This window comes from Podarcis pityusensis (assembly GCF_964106645.2).
Source record: "Podarcis pityusensis genome assembly, chromosome: 6".
Taxonomy (NCBI): Eukaryota; Metazoa; Chordata; class Lepidosauria; order Squamata; family Lacertidae; genus Podarcis; species Podarcis pityusensis.
The window spans coordinates 35,782,575-35,797,634 of record NC_138030.1 but is presented as its reverse complement, the minus strand read 5'-3'; the positions used below and the strand labels follow the sequence as shown (position 1 = coordinate 35,797,634).

Sequence of the window (15,060 nt, the reverse complement as noted above, 5' to 3'; positions counted from 1 at the left end):
ACAGGGTTCATAGAGGTGACCCCCCCAACCCACTTAGTTCATCCTCAGACAATGTTATCCTAGTCTTTCACTGCTGCTTGTAAGGATTGCTGAAAAACAGTAGGAAAGGTGTCCTCAACACTATATAAATGATACCGTATTGGCCTGAATATAAGCCACACCTTTCCCCCCCCCAAATTTGGGCTGCAAAAAGTTAAAGTGTGACTTATATTTGTGAGCCTTATGGCTCCCCCACTCCCCAGGAAGCAGCCCACCCACCACTCCCAAGCCTCCCATAGCCACCTAAGAAAGGGGGAAGGGGGGGACAAAGCAGTGCAGCTCCCCCTCCCCAGAGCAGCCCGGGAGCACAGGGCAACGGTGTGCAGCCCACCCGCTGCTCCCAAGCCTCCCTCAGCGCTGGCTTGCGGAGGTAGTGCTGGGAGTGCCAGAAGGCAGTAGTACCAGGAGGCTGGCATGCAGCGGACTCGAAAGCTAGCGCCAGTGCCAACTTGGGGAGCAGGGCACTGAGCGCTGGTGCCAGCCGCCCCCATCCCCCGTTCAGGGCAGTACAAATAAGCCTTGAATTTTAAAGGTGTGGCTTATATGCAGGTGTGTCTTATATTAGGGCCAATACTGCAATGATTATCACTATCTACAAAATTCTGACTAGGCAAGTGTAATTGAGTAGTACAATAATAATCTGCAGTGAGTCTCATGATAGTTGATGTTTCACTCTCTGGAATCATACAATAACTTTTTTTTAAAAAAATAGCCTTTTGTCCTACAGGCCCCAGCTAAAAACAAGTTCTTGTACAAGAAAGTGCTTTAAAGTGTTTTGTTTTGTTTTGGTATGAATGGTTCATGGGTTTGGAATTCCTCAAGCTGGCACCAGCACTGCACTTGCAGAATGTACCAGGAATCCTCAAACACCAAATGACATCTTTGAAATATATACCTTGCTGCTCTGCCTTTTAGTGCTGCTGCGAAATCTTGCTCTTCAACTTGCCTGGCTCCTAACACTATTAATTCAACAAAACGTTGCAGGTTCTTTTGAGCCAGGGCATTGGCTAGGGATAATTTTGTTAGACCCAAAACAGGACCCTGATGCCTCAGCATTGCCCTGTCCCTGTATTGACTGCACCCCCACCCCGCAGGTCTGTCTGGAGTTTTAGTGTAAGACCGGCATGTTGGCAACTCAAATCCAAGTTGGAGCATGGTGCAGTTTTTACTCCTACAAAATTATCTTCCCTCGGGGAGAAAAACTTGTACAGAAGGATTAAATAATAATAAAAAGGTCTGCCTTGTTCTATCAGCTTCAGATGCAGCCAAAAAGGGGGGCGCTTGGAATACGGCTAACATCAGGATATCGTGAATTATATATTCTCGGAGAAGTATTTTTTTATTTTAAAAAGAAATCCAGACTGTCAATGCTGGATTTCAGAACAGTAAGCTCATATAAAAGGTCCCAAAATGGCAGAGGCATGGAGTGGGGGGGGGGGATTATGCCACTGTTTATTGCTTTCATTATAAGTTTCAAATATAGCAATAGATAAGAGTGCTCAGAACAATAGCAATTGGCACATTTGGGCGAGGGGGGGGGCTGCATTTTCCCAATGAGAAAATATTGCAGTTGGAGAGATGGAAAAATGCTACTGCCCTACAGCAGAACTACTTCCCCCAAACAAACAAATAATCGCAGTGCATTTAGAGTGCCCTGAAATTGCCAGAAAGCCCACCCCAAAGGCATAGAAAAAACCACACACCTTTGTTCAGTGTGCATCTGTAATTCGCACCGGGTCAGTATTTCCTAACCAGTCTCCATTCATCCAGATCATTAGACATAGGCCAAGGGTGAAGAACCTGTGGCCCTTCAGATGTTCTGCTTCCAACATCCTTGACTATTGGCCATGCTGACTGGCCTTGGTGTCAGGTTTTTTCAGTTGGGGAAAGAAATCCCCCTAACTAACTAACATAAGAAAACCTAACTAACCTAAGAAAACAGGTCTATTGTTGCTAGTAGATGTGGTAATTTAATGAAGCCTGGAGAGGCCAGATCTATCTACTCTCTGTTGTTTCTCAATGGGTAGAGTGGCTGTCCATCTGCAGGTGGACCTGTCATGAAGACAATGTCTTCCCTTCAGTTCTCCCCCTGGATCCTTTTACCTCCATTTACACCAGCCTTTAATTAAGTGCATTGCTGCCATAATTGGCTTCACAGCCCCCAGCCCACTGCACTTCCCTTAAAAAGGTAACACCCAGGATAACAATAGACTATCTTTCAAGACTGTCATACATTACTCTACAACCGGCAGAGTTGGAGTGGGACCAGGGAGACAAGGGTTCAGATCAGTTATGCAGCTCATCTTGGGCTAGTCACTGTCTCTTAGCTTAACCTACCTCACAGGGTTGTTGTGAACATAAAATGGGGATGAGGAAAATCATGTGTGCCACACTCTTTGTTGAAGCAGGGTGGGATATAGATTAAAATAAAAATTAAAAATGATTATTTAATTAATAACTATCAATATTCACTGCTTTGTTTCTGGTGCCTGCTAAATACTTCTTTGTTTAGGCAAGCCCATCTGAATATGTATCTTTATTATCTATGGTTTATGGTGATGTACATTTTTAGCAACTGCTGGTTTTACTTAGATTTTGACAAATATTTAAGTTAGATTGCTTTTAACGTTCAATTTTTACGAACACTTTTTACTGAATATTTTATATTCTCTGTAAATTGCATAGAGGTTATGGATGATTAAGCAGTCTATACAACCTGGGTTTTTATTTTTTTTTAAAATGAAAATATAATAATTTATAACACACATTTTATTTTTATTCTTAGTATATTTTAATTTCTTTTATATATATAGAATCCATTTGTTTAAACGGGATATCAATAATTAGAAACAAATACATAAATTAACAGTGTGAAGCAGCCCTAAGTAAGCGCTTGGACCAAAGTCAGGAAATAGGAAACTGCCACTTGGAGGAAATGTGTCATTGACCCAGCTGCCCCCCCCCCCCCTTCATTCTATCCACCAGGAGCTGCTAGACTTTGAACCAGTTGGCAGTTGTGTCCTGCTCTTTTTACAGGGTCACTTTCTCTCTCCCTGCAGGTACATTGGGGCCCTGGGGGCAAGGGTGATCTGTGATAACATCCCTGGATTGGTCAACAAGCAGCGACAGCTGTGCCAGAGTTACCCAGACATTATGCAGTCCGTTGGGGAAGGAGCAAAAGAGTGGATCCGGGAATGCCAGCACCAATTCCGTCACCACCGCTGGAACTGCAGCACTTTGGACAGAGACCACACAGTCTTTGGCAGGGTCATGCTACGAAGTAAGTCCCCAGAGCAGCTCGCCTTTTTGCAGAGAGCCCCACTGAATGGTGCAGCATAGGAATCTTTGACCTGTGATTATGATGTTCTCGTTTGAAAAAGGTCAATGTTGCCTGTCTCTCTGTGCTTTATTTATTAATTACTGATTTATCATTCTTATGAGGCATCTCAAACCGACTTCCTGCATCATGCTGGCATCCGCCTGTCTCAAGAGACAATGGAGGGTGCCTCCAGGGTAGGGCTGCCATATTTCAGAAAGTGAAAATCCAAACACAGAGATTGTTGAGCTTCTTTTGCAAAATCTCATACAAATAAAGTTTCAGAGCTGCTTTTTCAGAACCTGCCAAAATCAGCACCTCCGATATGGGTTGCCGTACGTCCGGATTGTCCTGGACGTTTCAGCAATTTCCACCCAGATGCTGTTCCCAATGGCTGAATCCAGGGTATGTCCGGGAAATTCTGGACGTATGGCAACCCTACTCCAGGGGTTAAGCCAAACTGCTCCATTAGCAGCACTTAATCTCTCCGGGCCACAAGCTTGGGCAGTGTGTATGGAGGTCCTGGTCTGCTTAGATGACAAGACTCCCCTCTTGGCCTCGCTGATGTGGTCCAAAGGAAAGGAGAACAACATGTTTGGCACTAGCTTGGCTGCAGGGGTTGGTGGAAGGAAGCATACAAGTTGCCATCGAACTGTTTTAGGGACTCCACTCTGGATTTGTGTAGGGTTTGCTCCTTAGCCTTTTAAAAGAGTATTAGACAAATTCCTGAAGGATAAGGCTATCAGGTCTACTAGCTATGATGGCTATGGTATATCTCCACTTTTGGAGGGAGTATGCCTCTGAATACGTTTCTGGTGAACACAAGTATGGAGGGAAAGTGGCAGGCACGATGCTGCCCATCTTAATCACTTGGCTGCCTGCCATAGTTTTTCCCCTCTGTCATTTAATAAGAGATCTGCAACAAGTTTTTACCAAGGTCAATGTTGCCTGTCTCTCTGTGCTTTATTTATTAATTACTGATTTATCATTCCTAGGTGGAATGATATTTATTGCCTAGGTGGGTTCACTGTGAAATAATTTTATTGAAAATCTTGAATGCTGTGGCTTTAGCACCTTTCCAGGCTTCAGGAAACAGAAGCAAATAAAATGGACCACTTACCTATTATTTTGAATTTAAGATTTATGGAAGCAGGTACAACTTTACAAGGACTTGACGTTGGCAATATCCTTAGTATAATTTCACGGCGTATGTGCGCCAATTCAGAAAGAAAGATCCCCACATGGAAGTAGCCCTTATGAACATGAGAACATAAGAAGATCCTTCTGGATTAGGCCAATGGCCCATCAAGTCCAGCATCCTGTTCTCACGGTGGCCAACCACTCAAACAGGACCCAAGCACAAGAGCGCTCTCCCCGCCTGTGATTTCCAGCAACTGATATTCAGAAATAATATTGCCTCCAACTGTTATTGCGTCCATCACGGCCAGGAGCCTTTCTGTGTCGCTCCATCTCCTGGATCATTTTGGTTGCTGTTTTCTGAACCTTTTCCAACTCAACAATATCCTTTTTGAGGTGTGACAACATGCACACATACATGTAAATGTGTACAGAGAGAATGGGGTGGAGAGGCAGAGAGAGAGAGTTTGGGAGTTTCTTAGAACTGGAACTCTCAGATCCGGCTTCATACCTGACTGGGACAGACTCACATTTACGAGACAAGTCTGCAGGCATAGCATTTAGCTTTGTCCAGGAAGGAAGAATCTTTTGCTAATCGCTGTGGACAGAGCAAGGCCTAAATTACCCTGCATGATGGCTTGGCTTCCCCTGTATACTAAGCAAACAGTAATAGGATATGTCACTGTGCTGGGAAGTAGCCACTTCAGAATAGGAGAGAACACCTCTGGAAGCATGAGCTTGAAAGTAAACTGTAACAGGATATATAAATATTTGGCTAGCGGGAGCTGGCTGGGAATCAGCTGCTGGGGCAAAGTTTGTAGTCACCCTGCATAGTGCAAAAGGCCAAGCCACAGCTTTGACCTTCCTCTCAAAGAGGGACTGTGGTCAGGGAGTAAAACGCACCCCTGTGGAAGGCCTCACACATCAGTGTCTAAAAGCTCCAGTGTGCCCTGCACTGGCTGTGCCGATAGATGTGTTTCAGCCCTGCCCCAAATGTTACAAACACTTGCTTTAAATGATACACAGGGAAGCATGCAGGGGCAGAAAGTCAGTGTTTAGTGTGTATAGAAGTGGTTTTGTGCACTACCCCAATGTTCTTCTCAGTCTGCATACAAGTATAGGAAAGTGCATAGACACCTCTTTTGTCCTTGATTTTTACAAAGAAAATAGTGCAGGGACAGGATTCACATCTCCATAATGCCTTTTACCATAATGTTGTGCAATGTCAGACTGATATAGGCTAACACCAAATCAGTAAGTCTGCCTACCAGATAAGCATCTCAGCCTACTTACATTTATTTGGCTCCAGCCTGCCTTCTCTTTGCAAATTTGATTGTAGTCAGGTAGTCCATTAACAAAACAGTTTTGCATCTGTAGTAGTCTATTTTGCTTCCACGTTTGAGCTGATCTTTCTTTTTGCTTGGCAGATTGAATATAGTATAGTTGTTTTCCCACTCCCTTTAACATTGTGGTACAAGATGTTATGGGATATGCCATACATCTCACATAGTCACTAGCAGGGAATCTTTTTGATGATAGGCACGCTGCTTTAGGACAAGTTATGCATGTGAATATGTTTAATGGAACCTTGTCTTAAGTTAAATCAATAAAAGCCAAGCACTGTCTGGCTGATCTTACCTTCGGTCCCTATTTCTAGAAAGCAGACCTGCCATTTGCTTCTCCAGCTTCTGCTGAAGGATGCTAGATTGCACCACTGGCTTTGAAGCTGCTATCCGAAGGCTGCGTCTGAGGAACGCAACAGTGTGGTTTTGATTTGCAGCTGTTTTTATGGCCATTATAAAAACAGATGCGAACTCAAAGCAGAACTATAAAATACCAGGCAGCATCCTGCACTGCATGGGGACTTGCCAGGCGATTTACAGCTTCTGGAAGGAGCAGTACTATATATGCATTTATCCAAAAAAGACAACAGCCACCCAGATATGATGGGAGGATCGTGCTGTTCAGACTCAGGGGTACAAGGAGAGAGGTGTGGAACCAGAAAGAATAATTTCTACAGATGCATGCAAACATGTGAACAAAGAAGTCCCAAGATATCTGAACCTTGGCACATTGTGGAGATGAAGGCAGGCGGACAGAGGATCAGACAGACTCCCCAAAGAAAATTAAAAACAATATTGAAATTGCTCATCTTCTGTCAGCAGAACTTTCTTCATTAGGGCCCTACACCCTTGTCTTCCAGGCTGCTTCTCAAAGGCATTTTACCTCCAAGAAGTCCATTTTCATAGCATCCTCTTCAGCAGGACCCTCACTGTTGCTTGATCATTGAATTTACCCAACTCCAATCCCTGCTCAAAACCAGAAAATAATCTAAGGATCTCGGGCGCCTGACTTTGTATCCCTTGTTTTGTGCATCATCAACATAGTGAATCCATGGCTCATCAAGGTAGCAAGTGAGCCTTACCTTTGTGTCTTTGTGTCCTTTGTGTCTCATCAAGTTGTGTAGCACCCCCCAGAATATCTCCTCTACAATGGTTAACATAGTTTCATTGTTATCCTTGCTAGGCTTGGGGTGCCAATCAAATAGCCGATGAAATAAGCATCTGATATTTTACTGTTATCACATATTGCCAACTATCCCATGAAGTCCAAAATGTTCTTCTGTAGGTAATGGCGTGTACTTTTTATTGGATCACACTGACCACAAACATCCCCTTCCTGATAGCTTCCATAATCTTCCCTGTTCTATCCCTACCCCAAATGAGAGTCAGTGTGGTGTAGTGGTTAAGAGTGGTGGACTCGTAATCTGGTGAACCGGGTTCGCGTCTCTGCTCCTCCACATGCAGCTGCTGGGTGACCTTGGGCTAGTCACACTTCTTTGAAGTCTCTCAGCCCCACTCACCTCATAGAGTGTTTGTTGCGGGGGAGGAAGGGAAAAGGAGATTGTTAGCGGCTTTGAGACTCCTTAAGGAGGTGAAAGGCGGGATATCAAATCCAAACTCTTCTTCTTCTTCTACCCCAAAAGAAGCAGCTGGGACTGTTCTGTGCTAAAGGATAAACTAAAACCCTTGTATACAGCAGCTTCTCCTACAGGTGATTTGCTCTTCAAAGAAGAACTAGTAGAGCTGAAAAAAGGGGAAAAAATCCATAGAAAGAGTGGCACAGCTCACAAAAGCCCCAGAGTCTCACAGTTATTACCATAACTGAATGTAAAGGCTGGCTTTTGTCTTTCATGGTTACTACTATGCATGCTTTACTGTATTTGCTTAATTTCATTTTAAATCACAATAATGCATGTAATTACCAATAGATCAATGATGTTTTGGCTGCTCAAATGGTCAGCACTGCTCCCCATGCAACAGACTTCTAGGAGTTCCATAAACCTTATGGCTTGGAATGCCTCTATAGTAAAAAGCCCAGACTCTCCTCATAATAAGTAGACTGTTCTCTATGATTTAATGCTTTACTTCAATTATGAAATATTTGCATACTCTCTCTAAATTGCTAAATATGTACAGATGTGAAAAATAAGAAGGGAGAAAAAAATGTTGAAGAGATAGCTGTGATTAGTGAAGATTGCTAAATATCATGAATGCACATAGACTAGATTAAAATTAGATTACAAAATCAGTTCAGAATGGAGAAAGAGAAGGGGTTCCAAATATATATACTTGAACTTCACATTGAAAGTTAGTTCCAGCGGTTTTTCTTATAAGAGAACAATGGCAAATGTAGGAATCCAATTTGTAAGATTTCTTAAGGAAAAAAACCTGGAAGTAATGATCTCATTGTGCTCGGTTGACTGCACTATTCTAAGTGTATTTTAAAAAAGAAAATAAAGGGTATATCAAAGACTTTGATCTTAAGCAAAAGTACTTGGAAACTGATCTGAATCAGTGTTGTTATTGTAATTTATATACCGCCTTTTATCCAAAGATCTCCGGGCAGTGTACAAAACCACTTAGCTTCTGACTCCTGGCTCACTATTCTTGTTCCTTGTTTCCCACCCATTTGGCAGGTAGCAGGGAAGCTGCCTTCGTCTATGCAATCTCCTCCGCTGGAGTTGTATACGCCATCACCAGGGCTTGCAGCCAAGGTGAGCTCAAGGCCTGCAGTTGTGATCCCCACAAGCGGGGCCGCTCGAAGGACGAAAGAGGGGAGTTTGACTGGGGGGGCTGCAGTGACAACATCAACTATGGGATCAAATTTGCAAAGGACTTTGTGGATGCCAAAGAGAAAACAGTGAAGGATGCCCGGGCCCTGATGAATCTGCACAACAACCGCTGTGGCAGAACGGTTAGTAGCATGAATTCTTAGCAGCTTGGCAGTGGCTGATATGAGTCGTCCTGTATGGTTCAATTCAGTTGTGGTTGGTGGGGGGGCCTGAGAAAGGGTGGGGTTGCTTATCTGCCTTCCTAACACTGAGCATTGCTGCCAGTTCCTGACAGCCGGAGGGCAAGCCGAAGGGGAGCTCAGCATGGTTTGGGTGCAGCGGCAAGAGCATAAGATTGGTTCTACCACCTCAGGCACATGGTGCTGAGCATCCCACAACTCACCCTCTCAGGAACTGGCAACAAGATGTAGTGACAGGAAGGCAGGTGAGCAACCCTATCCTGCTTGTGTCACCCCACTGATTGTGCCAGCTAATAATTTTGAATACAACCACCCAGAGCCCTTTCTGTGCTACAGATCTCAGCCCGTGGAAAACGCTGACATCTCAGATTTAATCGTTGGAGAGAGAGACCTGGATTTTGTTCGTGGGGCTCTAGTCCTTTGGACAAGAACAAGGCCTCATTCAACAGGAACTCACTTCCCCTCATGTAGACCAGGCTTCCTAATCAAAATAAGCCAACGGATGGGAGTCTGTGGCCCTCCAGTTTTTGTGAGACTAGCTGCCATCATTCCTGGCCATTGACTTTCCTGGCTATTGCTGATAAGAACTGCAGTCCAATAACTTTTGGAGGGCCACAGGTGCTCCATCCCTGGCCTAAGAAGAGTTTAAACCAGGGGTGGTTAACCTGTTGTTGGACTTCTATCAGTCCCAGCCAGCTGGCAAAAGGTAGGGAAGGGGAAATCATGCCATACTCAGCCACAGACCCAAGGAGAGATTTGGTATTGCGCTGTGTCAAACATTCTGCCAGTGCAAGCATTTCAGCTTGCCTGACAAAATGACCCCCCCCTCTCCTCCCCCACTGCGATGCTGTTCTGGGGGATTCTACACACACACACACACACACACACACACACACACACCCCAACCAATTTCAGGGGGCATGCAGAGGAAGGGAAGAAGCCCTGTTGCACAAGTGGCAGTCCTTGCATTGGCTTCCACTGATGGCTTTCATTAGTTAAATCCCTTCCATGCCTGCATATAAATATAATCAATTTCTGTTCTGTCAAGCTGGCATTCTTTTTAGCCAGAAAGGCGTGCCTCTGTAGCATCATTACAGAAAATTTGCCTCCATTCATGCAGTGATAGTTATCCATTTCAGCACAAGCATTTTCAATCAGGTCATTAAAGGTTCCTTAGATTTGCTTCCAGCTGGGATGAATCTTGGCTCTAATAGACTAGCCCAAGGATTTTGACAAAAGAAGAGCTGCAGGTATTGTTCATAGGGCTGGCGGGTCTTTTCTATAACTAGTGAAAATGCCCTAAATGGAAACATAGGAGAGGTAAGGTGTCTGAGGCAGCGATAACCAACACAGGAGCATTATTAAAGCAGTTTTTGTCCATAATGGGAACACGTAGGGTCATTTATAGGGTTGATACTGTCTCTTCTGTTCCAGGCTGTGAAGCGTTTCCTGAAACTCGAATGCAAATGCCATGGCGTCAGCGGCTCCTGCACTTTAAGGACTTGCTGGCTGGCAATGTCAGACTTCCGCAAAACAGGAGACTACCTCCGGAAGAAATATAACGGTGCCATCCAAGTAACTATGAACCAGGATGGCACTGGGTTCACTGTGGCCAATAAAAACTTCCGCAAACCCACCAAAACGGACCTTGTATATTTTGAGAATTCACCCGATTACTGTGTGATGGACAAGTCTGCAGGTAAATGGCTCCTTTGACCAAACAGCAGGCTTTCTGTGCCCTTACTCGCTAGCTATCCTTCTCTCATGGGGACCAGCAATTTTATTCTAATCATAAATGCCCAGGACATCTTCAACATTGGGGTGAACAGCATGCTCCCCCATATTTCATGACAGCAGGCTAGTTTAGGGAGTGCACAGGGTTATGGGTGAATAGCACACACAGCAGAATGGCAGGCAGGGGTTCAGGAGGACTATCTGGTGTCTCTTGTCAGTGCCCCCTCCTGGCCCGCGGCATCTGCCACTTGGGACAGCTGCCTCACTCTTCCTAATGTTAATGCTGGCCCTGATGCATTTCCTGCCTTGCCCAAGCCAGTTTATTATTGTTGTAGCACATTATTAAGACTGGGCATCTATTCATTCCCAGGAATATAGGAAACTGCCTTATGCTAAGCCAAACCATTGGATCTAGCTAGCCCAGTATTGTCTACAATGACTGGGAGTGGCTCTCCAGAGTTTCAGACAGGGGGCTTTCCTAGCCCCACCCACAGATGTCAGGGACTGAAGCAGAGACCTTCTGCATGCAATGCAGATGCTCTAGCACTGAGCTATAGCCCTTCCCTATCAGTCAAGGGCGACTTATACAAGTCAAAGGCATTTTTCGGATGCTTTAGGTTGCACTGCTTCAGATAAGTGCTTGTAGAATTTGCTGCCATGTACACTGTGGAAAGGAACCCATAACTCAAGCTGACATAAGCCGAGTGTATAAGGTTTCCAGATTTTTGCTCTTCATCAGCAAACCAAATGAAAAATCCAATGAAAGTATTCTTCTATTTTTACAGGTTCGTTAGGGACAGCCGGACGAGTGTGCAACAAGGTCTCGCGTGGGACCGATGGATGCGAGGTCATGTGCTGTGGCCGAGGCTATGACACCACCCGCGTGCGGCGAGTCACCAAATGCGAGTGCAAATTCCACTGGTGCTGCGCTGTCCGCTGCAAGGAGTGCGAGGACACCGTGGACGTTCACACGTGCAAAGCACCCAAGAGGGCAGAGTGGGTGGACCAAACCTGAGACAGTGTGAGCCAGAGGGGGGAAAGCAAAACTGGCACAGTGCCCCAGGGCTTGGGCATTCTGGGAATTGTAGTTCAACTGCATGGCTTTTATTTAATTAATTCTGCAAAGCACTACGGAGAAGACTACATTTCCCATGGGGATAGCGAGCTCTTCTGCTCACCCAGTAGAACTCATTCCTCTAACTTTAAAAAGGAATTTTCAAATGACACGGAACTGTGAAGCTTCCTTTGCCTGGCGATATTGTCCAAAGAACAAATAAATAAAAAGAGGGAACAATGCAGCTGCGTAGGAGCACAAGAGACTGAGGAGCAGGTTACAATTAGCTGGAGAACCTTGCCTCTCTCCAGGGAATGTTCAGCAGTATATTATAAAATGTTGCCTAACCTACAGAAATCCCTCCATCTACCCTGGAAGAAAGTACTCTATTTCCCAAAAGAAGGTGGCTGTATAGTCCTAAGGAACTACATGTTCTGCTATGGATCTCCACTCATACAGAGGCCACCATGCCTGCACTATGGACATTAGCTGAACAACAGCAACATTGTGTAAAGGGACTTCGTTACCTTTTCCTTTCTAATGGAAAGCAAACTGTGGAGTTACAAAGTTGGCAGCCGAAAGAAAAACCAGTATCTACATGCAGAGGGGAAAAAGTATGAAAGTTGAGAGTACATGTGTATGTCTGGATGCGCTGGTAGGTTCTAAAGGAAACTAATATAAAGGTGACTTTTTGGTACAAATGCACTTGTACATCATGTAGACTGCTTTAAATACTTTAAATCAAAATCCCATATAAACCTGTATCAGAAAATGGTGTTCTTTGCTTTGTGGCTTTCTACAATCGTGGCTAGCAAGGTGAGTAATGGGCAGGTTCTTGCCCTATGTTATTGCTGCACTCCACAACTGTGGCACTTCTAGACTATAAGGTCAAAGCAAAGTTCTTGAGGCTAAAGGCAGCATAACAGTGCTATCAGATCACCAAGCTAACACTTCTCTTTTGTCTCTGCATCTCTGAAAACTTTCATCACCCCCCCCCCCCCCACAATCCTTGCATATTTCTCTTTTCTGTCAGTCTACATTCCCTGGCCACACTGTTGAATGTTTATCTTCTACCATAGCCTCATGTGCAACTGTTGGAGATGCTTCAGTTTGGGCCTCTGCTGAGATTACAAAAAGGCAGCCATTGTTGTATCCGTTTTCCACTCCTTCCAGGGTGGGACAGGCAAACACAAATCTCTTATGTTGTGATTCTTGCCTTGTGGGGGTTGGACCAGATGACCCTTTGGGTCCCTTCCAAGGAGTACTTGGGTCATGGTCTCATGAAGTCACATGCAGCTCCTAAGCCATAGCTTTGATCACCTGAAATCTAGTGCAGGGTTTGACCCTCATCTTGTGAATCAAGTCATTAAGCCAAGCTCTGTAAATGAATCCTTTAGGATGCAGAGTCACTGTTTGGCCTCTTGCACCAGTAGAGACCTGCAAGTATTAAAAGGGTCCTATAAGGATCATTTTCAAAACCACGATTATAAAAGCTGTTTGGCAATACAAACCCAAGTGTCAGTCTTTTGTGCGACATCATTTCACAGTTTCACGGTGACTGTCTTTGGAAGATAACTCCTTAGGATGAAGCCAGGACTGTTAAGCTTGTTTAGGTTCACAGTGTTGTTATAGCTTTTGCGAGCTCAGCAGAAGCCAATGAATCAGTCTAAAGCCACATGGCACACCCACGCCACAGGGGATGAACCAGTTTTGTTGAATAAATGCAAATACCCAACTATGGGAGCTTCGCATCTGCAATCAGCATATTGGCCTCACTGTTATGCAATAGCTGCATTGCACGTGTCTGCCCAGACAGGCCACAGCAGTGTCGGAACCATATTAACTTCCTGAACCAGTACACATCTCCTTAAGCACAGATCTTACCTTGTTTGGTGGGACTTACTCCCAAGTAAATGTGCAGAAGTTTGCAGCTTGGGCAACTTAACTTAAACAAGCAAACAAACCAACAAAACCCCTGTTAATAACCTCTACAGAACTTTTGAAGGTACAAAGTGCCTGATAATCCTACACAGTCCATGTTCAAACCAAATATTTCACCTAATGCATTTTAGGAAGTCTCAGGTTCAATGTCCAGCATATCTAGATAGAGTTAGGAAAGACCCAAGCTGAATCTCTGGAAAGCCATGGGCCAGTCATTGGCCGTTGACATTTCTGAGCTAGGCAGATCAATAATTTGACTCGGCATATGTCAGCTTCCTGTGTACCAGCTCCCTTTCTCTCTCTGATGCAGGATCAGGGATGGAGACCATGGCAACTGGACCTGCAGATTTCAGACAACATAGTAGCCTTTTCCTAGGCACAAAGACCAATGATGTGTTGAGAGAATCTTAATGTATGGCTGGGAAACGTTTGTGGGGGGTTTTAACCCAAGGGCCACATTCCCTTCTGGGAAACCTTCTGAGGGCCATATGCCAGCAATTGGCAGGACCAGAGGCAAAAGTGGGTGGAGCAATGAACATGAATATCACTTTTGTATGGTAGACTAGTTTCTACACATGTCCACACACCCATCTCTGTCTTCTATCCATGCAAGCAAGAAACATTATTAGAGTTTATGGAGATTTTTCCAGTCTACAAAAATGCTCAAGGAGCATACAGGGCTGGAAAGGAGGTGTGGCTGTCGAGAGTCCTACAGAGACCTGGAGGTTTTCCATTCCAGTCTTAATGGAAAATATCAGCATTGCTAGCTTAGACAGTGGTGTACCTAACAATTTTATTGGGGGTCAGCAGCAAGATCCTATTTCATTCCTGGCTTTTTACAAATTCAAAAGGTGTTTTCCAACGTTCAGATATATGTTCCAATATATATGATGCAGAATTGACATTGCAGAAAATTGCTAGCCTGCACCTTTCAGGGTGCTGTTGCTGCAGAACGTCTAAGTTCTCATTGCTCAAATAGGAGAGAGAGAAAAAAAAGATTTGATAAGCTCTTGCCAACTAATAGTGACTGAATTGCAACGCTACATAAAGCAGTCTTCCTAAATTGCATTCACACCTTTAAGGAAGTATTTTAATGGTTAAGCAAAACTGGATCATCATTAGATCATCCCTTATCAAACGTTATGCTGAAAGTCTCCCAAGGCTATTCTGTGCCTGAAAGGGGTATGTTCATAAGAATAGAATAAGTCCAAGAAATGTTGAGAACAAATGACACCTAGCTTTCCCATTGTCTGGTTGGGGAGAGAACACAAACCTGGGAACATGGTCCTCTGCTGCCATGGCAACAAGCAGCTCACCTTTGAAACTTCCCCACCTTCACAAGAAGGTCACATCTCCTATTCTTTCTGGTGTGGCATTGACACAGTTTGCTGCTGGCCTACAGAAGCTTTGATGAGAGCTATACACTCAGTACCAGGCAATATGAACAGCAGGGAGCTCAACTTAAGGAAAGAAAGAGGAAGAACATTATGAAAGCATGGGCAATGTCAAATGTTGCATTACAAAT

At 44.4% G+C, this 15,060-nt stretch overlaps 1 protein-coding gene across 1 annotated transcript in view; it reads left to right on the top strand.

The window, feature by feature from the left end:
* WNT2B (Wnt family member 2B) overlaps positions 1 to 14,514 on the top strand; it is a 45,047-nt gene extending 30,533 nt beyond the window's left edge. The window contains exons 2-5 of the mRNA XM_081009884.1: positions 3,099 to 3,319; positions 8,472 to 8,749; positions 10,241 to 10,505; positions 11,326 to 14,514. Coding sequence (XP_080866010.1) covers positions 3,099 to 3,319; positions 8,472 to 8,749; positions 10,241 to 10,505; positions 11,326 to 11,555 — 994 coding nt within the window. The 3' untranslated portion in view covers positions 11,556 to 14,514. The remainder of the gene's footprint in view (positions 1 to 3,098; positions 3,320 to 8,471; positions 8,750 to 10,240; positions 10,506 to 11,325) is intronic.
* Positions 14,515 to 15,060: the final 546 nt, after the last annotated feature.